The sequence below is a fragment of the Suricata suricatta genome, chromosome 16, assembly GCF_006229205.1.
Source record: "Suricata suricatta isolate VVHF042 chromosome 16, meerkat_22Aug2017_6uvM2_HiC, whole genome shotgun sequence".
Classification (NCBI taxonomy): Eukaryota; Metazoa; Chordata; class Mammalia; order Carnivora; family Herpestidae; genus Suricata; species Suricata suricatta.
Window position 1 is genome coordinate 1,058,315 of NC_043715.1, and position 6,426 is coordinate 1,064,740.

General features: G+C 65.9%; 1 protein-coding gene across 1 annotated transcript in view; it reads left to right on the top strand.

Moving 5' to 3' along the window:
* The first annotated feature begins 6 nt into the window (after positions 1-6).
* Positions 7-6,426, top strand: part of LOC115280360 (cytochrome b-245 light chain) — a 7,577-nt gene continuing 1,157 nt past the window's right edge. The window contains exons 1-5 of the mRNA XM_029925204.1: positions 7-136; positions 4,491-4,560; positions 4,987-5,061; positions 5,231-5,314; positions 5,761-5,842. Of these exons, the coding sequence (XP_029781064.1) occupies positions 79-136; positions 4,491-4,560; positions 4,987-5,061; positions 5,231-5,314; positions 5,761-5,842 (369 nt within the window). The 5' untranslated portion in view covers positions 7-78. The remainder of the gene's footprint in view (positions 137-4,490; positions 4,561-4,986; positions 5,062-5,230; positions 5,315-5,760; positions 5,843-6,426) is intronic.

Consider the following 6,426-nt stretch of genomic DNA (forward strand, 5'->3'; position numbering starts at 1 on the left):
CTCGGGCGGGGCGGGCGGCTGGAGCGCGGGCCGCAGTGTAGCCCCGGAGCCCGCCGAGCCGTCGTCGCCTCCGCCGCCATGGGGCAGATCGAGTGGGCCATGTGGGCCAACGAGCAGGCGCTGGCGTCCGGCCTGAGTGAGTGTGAGCCAGGACCTCGGGCTGCGGGCCGGGCCCGCGGGGGCGCCGAGAGTGGGGGCTGAAGCGGGATGGGGGGGCGGTGAGGAAGTGCAGCGGCCGGGCGGGCCAGGGGAGGGGGCGGGGTGCAGACAGCCTGGCCGTCGGAGACCTCTGCCTCCGGAGGGGGTCCGGAGACCCCCGCCCCCTGCCTACCCCCTCACCTGTCCCGTTTTCACTCCCCCATCCCCATCTGGACCTCTACACTGAAAGAGGAAGTTGCAGCCAGGGGAAGAGGCCTTTCGTCCTCGGTAGTTTCCGGGGAAGCTACAGGCAAGCGGCCTCCGGTGTCCCGCCCCCCTCCCCCCACTGTCCTGCAGTGGGCGCTTTGGCCCAGCAATGGCGAGGGCCTCCCTGTCTTCTTGGTCTGGGTGGCAGCCGCTCTCCATCTGGGGCCAAGCTCCCAGGTGCACAGAAGGGCATCTGGAATTTCATCAAGTGGCTGGAAACTCCCAGAGTGACCGGGTTTCAGCTCAACTTCCGGAGAGAATGGGGAAGGAGGGCAGGGCCCCCAGTCACCCTGCCACCCAGCGCTCTCTGGGTGAGGAGCAGTGAGGTCTGCACCCCAGGCCTGCATCCGAAAGCAGGAACTTCCCAGGACTGGGTGGGGTAAAGCTGAGTCCCAGCCAGGGTCTGAGGCAAGAGGGTGCCCGGGGACGCCCTGCCTGCCCCGTCCCACCCGGGACCTGCTGCTCCCAGGAAGGGCCTGTGCCCGGGGGGGGGATGTGCTCACAAGGATAGTCTCAGCCCACCACCACTCAGCTGGGACCCACCTGAGGCCCCTGGCACCTGGGGAGGGAAGGACCAGAGGTGGACCAAGACTCCCCAGCCCCACACTGTAGGGGCACATTGGGGCACGTTGCCTCGCAGTCTGCCCCCAGTCCAGACAGGTCACCCCTGCTTTTGGCATCCAGAGTGGCTGAGAACTGAGCGGGTCAGATGGTGCTCCCCACTGTCCCCAGGCTGTTCCCTTGCCCGCTGTGATGTCCTAGACCACTGCCGATCCCCCTTCCTGCCACTCCCACCCTCCCAGGAAGTAGAGGCTTCTAGGCCCTGGGCCCCATCCCCTGAGGGCCCACTGCATGCAGGCTGGCCCGGCCTGGGCTTAGCCAACACCTGCAGTGCCACGGGGCCCACGCTGTCGTCACGTCCACTGCGCCGACCGTGAAGGCGAGGCCTGGGCTCAGCTTTCTGCATCATCAAGTAAGACGGTGTCGGAAGGTCCCTCAGGGCACCCCCTTCCCCTGGTTCCTCCCTTGTTGACTTTTCTTCTCGGTATCAACTTCAAGCACCTGGGACCGGCAGGCCAGGCAAGACCCCACGGGCAGTCACACCCCCCAGGTTTCTCTGTTGTGGAAAGTGCCCTCTGACCGGACCATGTCACCTCTGCTGAAAGCCCTCGGTGGCAGGGTGGCGCGGTGGCACACAACAGCAGCTGGCTCCTGGCTGCTCCCTTCCTGCCCCTCCAGCTCCCTCCCTCCTCCGGAACTCCAAGTGCACAGGCTTCCTTTCTGCTCCTGGATCTCCGAGCAGATCAAAGAGCTTTCGCTGAAGAGACCTCTTCTGTCTGAAGGTTCTGTGGGTGTCTGGCTCTTCCATTCGTGTCTCAGCTCAAAATGCCCCGGGCCTGGAGGAGTCCGTGGGGAGCATGAGACGTAAGGTGGCCCCAGGCATTTCCCGTCCCCTGTTCCCAGGACAAGGAGCTGAGGCCTGGCCTTTCCTTGTTCCGGCCTCGTCCTGCACTTTAGGTGGGGTCTGTCGGCGTCTGGTGGGTGCCGGAGCAGTCCCGCCTGCTGGTGACTCACTGGTGTCCTTGCCCCCTCCTGCTGTTGGCCAGCAGGGAGACTGAAGCTCAGGATGGGGGATTAGGCACCCAACACGAGTGTGCTGGTCGAGTGCCCTCCTCCTGCGCCCCTACAGGTGCCCAAGAGCACAGGGGTTAATGTGTAGCAGAGCTCGGCCCAGGAGCAGGAAATCTGGCAGCGAGAGCAGAGTGAGGGGTCAGGGTGGCCGGGGAACAGGGACTGGCAGGGGCTTTGCCTCTTACTCCGTGCGATTTCAGGGCCCCTGTGTGGGCCACGTGACTGGACCCGGCTGGGGAGGCCCGTCTGCACAAGAGACAGAGCAGGAAATGGTCCCCTCCGAGGACGCTTGCCACCTGCAGCCAGGGCTGGATGGAAAAAGTCACCCACAAGGCAAACCCTGGAGCCCAGGCCTGTGCCATGCGTGGGAAGGGCTGTATCTCCCCTACCCTGGGCTGGACCAAGACATTCTGGAGAACCGGATCCGGGACCAGAGAAACCTGGAGCTCCCGGCAGAGGCCAGCGGGTGACTTCCCTGCACGGGAGTCTGTCCCCGACCACCGCAGGCCCGGCACGGGCACCCGCCGTGGGAGGAAGCCCCCAGCCCGAGGGGAGCTGGCACACCGCCAGGCGCCTTCCGGGAGACCCACAAATGTGAGCGCGTGTGTACGCCTACGAGCATGTTCACAACTGCTCAAGGAGAGAAGGGAACGGAGAATCACACAGCAAGACAGGACAGTGCGGAAAGTGAGCTGATGCCGAATGTCCAGAAATAGAGTCACTGAAGGTTACTGGATGAGTTGAACGCTGTGTAAAGAGGGGGGTTAGTGGAATGTGAGATGGGGCCCAGGGAGCCTCACCCCCGCAGCCCGGGCACAGAGCGGGTTATTAGAGGCCGGCCGTGTGCAGCGGTGCGGGGAGGCCTGCCCCATGGACCCCCTGGGCAGCAGGTTGGGGGCAGGGGTGCGGTGGACGGGGGAGATCTGCCCTGTGGGCAGGAGGTGGGGGGCCGGGGGCCTGCGGGGAGACCGGCGCTGCGCGCAGCGGCCGGTCCAGAGGTAGGAGGGTCAGGCTCTGAACGGAAGACGCAGGGTGGTGGGGAGCACTCTGCAGAACTGGAGAAACTCCGAATGAAGGAGAAAGAACACAAAGTAACGGAAAACAGAGCCCTTCCTGGACACGCGGTGACGAAATCACAGGCCATTAAAGAAAATCTCACGGTTTACCAGAGGAGGAAAAGCGAATCAGGATCAGAGGGATTGCTTCCAGAAGCCGGTGGCGTAGAATCTGAGGTGTTGAGAGAGAGCCGGAGTCCTGGGGCGCCCGGGGGACGCCCGTCCGCCAGGGCAGGGGCGCTGAGCCCAGAGCCGGGCTGGCTGCGGCGGCCTGGGGGTGAGGCGGGGGCTAAGCTGGAGTCCACGTGTGACCCAGGAAGAGATTGTAAAATTGAAAGTTTGAGCAAGTTTGCCGGAGGCGGGAAAGTGACACAAGCCTAAAAGAGAAAGAGGAACTTTGGGTCGTCGTCCAGGGTCAGTAAAATGAGGTCGGTTCGCTGTCGGGCTGGTTGAACAATATGTCAAGACTTGTTAAAATGATTACAAACTATGAGAAGCTGCATCAGCTTATTCACAACAGCGCGAAACTGGAAACCGCCCAAATGACCCAAAGGCAGGAGAGTCGGTTCCTACGGCCGGAAACCGCGTGAAGGGCCTTGGCCTTGACGGGTGTTGCATGGAAGGAGCCGGACGCAGAGGCCGGCCTGGACCTGACGGGGTCGCAGGGGGCTCCTGGGGTGGGGGCATCTCGATGTGGGTGCGGGGCGCGCGGGGGACGCCGTGAAGTGTCAGGACTGCGCCCGCACACTGCCCCGCGTCACCTTGTACCGAGACGCCGGAGTTCTGGAGACGCTCACACAACAGTGCGCGTGGCCTCCGACCGCCCAGCTGCCGACTTTAAGGTGGGACCTTTTACGTGATGTGTGTTTCGCCACAACAGAAAAGTTACAAAAAAGTAATTCTGGGGGAGAAAAGATTCAGATCGTGCCTCCCAGAGCAGCCGGCGGGAAACAGGACCACGCAGACGGGGGATGGCTGACGGATTGGAATGGAGGGCAGGGCAGGGGGACGCCTGGGTCCCGCGGCTGGAACCGTGGCGGAGCCGTCGGGCACAGCTGTCCACAGAAGCAGGCACCCCAAGTGTCAAGGGGCCACAGAGCCCGGGAAGTGGGCATCAGGCGCGGTCCGGGGCCCTGAGGCCGGGGGCCCCTCAGCAGCTGCCCGGGCGCAGACCCCGCCCCGTCACGCCCTCCCCAGCTTACACGTTGCTTCCTAGGGGTCTGTGCCCGCCTGTGTCCCTGTCGTGGGCGGACGTGTTGTCGCAGAGCGGAGCGTGGGCGGCGGACCGGTGGTCTGGCCGAGGGAGGGGAGCCCAGGGTGGTGGCCGGAGCCCCTACAGCCGCCAGCCCGCGGGGTGGGGAGGGGACCCCCACTAACCTGCCTCTCCTCTGCCCACAGTCCTCATCACGGGGGGCATCGTGGCCACTGCCGGCCAGTTCACCAAATGGGGCTTTGGCGCGTATTCCATGTATCCTGCCTCTGCAGATCTGGGGTGCAGCCGGGACGGGGGTGGGGACGCTGCTGCTGCACCCCTGCGCCCCTTAGCCCCCCGGTGGCAGCGGGGGCGGGGAGGGCAGGAGCGGGCTCAGTGACGGTTTGGGAGGCCAAGGCTCAGAGTAGGGGAAGCAACTTGCCCGAGGCCAGGCCCTGCTGAGGGCCGGGCTACAGCAGCCCCTAGGGCCAGCCCCGAGGCCTCGGGGATTCTGGGCATCCCCTCTGTATCCCCCGGGACAGCCCGGGATCTGCCCAGCTGTGACCGGCCAGCCAAGGCGGGTGGCTGTGCCCCGGCTGTGTGACCTCCAGGCCGCGGCTGCACCTCTCTGTTTTCTTGTCAGCACGGGGGCTCACTCGGGCTCCCGTGCTGAGCGCGGCTGTTCCTTAACGGGCCTGGCAGTGCAGCAGGGGTGTTCGTGTGCCTGCTGGAGTACCCCCGGGGGAAGAGGAGGAAGGGGTCCACCATGGAGAGATGGTGAGTGTGCCTGCCCTGCTCTGGGGCGTCCCCAGCGCTGGGCCCGGCCCGCCAGCGGAGGCCGCTGCCTGCCCAGCGCCTGTGGCCCCTCGGTCCCTGGGGGGGGAGGAGCTGGGGCGGGTGGGGGGCTGAGGAGGACGCGGTCTGTCTTGTCTCCCCATCTGCCCAGCGGACAGAAGTACCTGACCCGCGTGGTGAAGGTGTTGGGCCCTCTCTCCAAGAACTACTATGTCCGGGCCGTCCTGCACCTCGGGTGAGCAGCCGTCCGCACCGCCGGGCCCGCCCCCACCCAGAGACTCTCCCAAACAGAAGCCCGGGTCCTGGGTTCTGCCAGGGGTTCCCCAGCCCTGTGTCCGCCGTCATCTCATGCCGCGTTGGGGGTAACTCTGCCCCCGTGGCTCACGTCAAGGACAGTCGGGGTCCCAGCTCACTGGGCTCTGCTGGGCGGCTCTGCTCACGGCCCTGGGCCTGGTGCTTAGTGTCAGGGAAGCCGCGGGCACAGGCCACCACGGTTACGCGGCTTCCTTCCGGCACAGTGACTGGGGGCCAAGCACCAGCACCCCGAGAGTCGCTAAGGCACCCAAGGTCCTGGGGCCCACACACTTACAGTCGGCCTCGCCTGCGACCTGGCAGCCAAGGAAGGCCCGACCAAGGCCGGGGGCTGCAGAGCCCTCTGACCTCCCTGTCCCCCCTCCCCAGGCTCGCAGTCCCTGCTGGCTTCCTGCTTGCCACCCTCCTGGGGACAGCCTGCCTGGCCATCGCGAGCAGCATCTATCTGCTGGTGAGTGCCACCCCTGTGGTGAGCCCACGGGCACTTGCCGCCCGTCCCCGAAGCCAGCTGTGCAGGCAGGGCCATGACGGGGCTCGTGCGGGGCAGGGCCGGTGACGGCCGTGCCTCCAGGTGCCCCACATGTACAGTGCGTGGGTTCCTTTGTCTACACCTCGGCCTTACAGGTAAGGAAGTAGGAACCCAGAGAGGTGCCGGGACACGGCCGGCAGGGCCAGCCAGATTGGCATCACTGTCAGTCCTTTCTCATCTAAACACACCCTGGCCCCGACCCGTGACGCCATCAGGAGCACGTCCCTGGAGCTCGTTAATGGCGCGGGTGGCACGCGGACCTTTTCCCGAGCGGCCCCGTTGGGTTTGCCAGGCTGGGACACGTCGGCGCCGTGGCAGCTCCTCGGGGCAGGGGCTCCGGGGCCCGTGCCCCCGATCTCGTGCTGGATGGTGGCCGCGTTGTCTGCCTGTGGTCTTTGGGCCGGGCCAGCGTGTCGTCTGTGCGGTGGTGGACAGTTCCGTCCGCCCCATTCTCCCGCTACCAGAGCCCTTCCTTCCTCTGTCCGTCCGCCCTGCCCCCCCCCCCC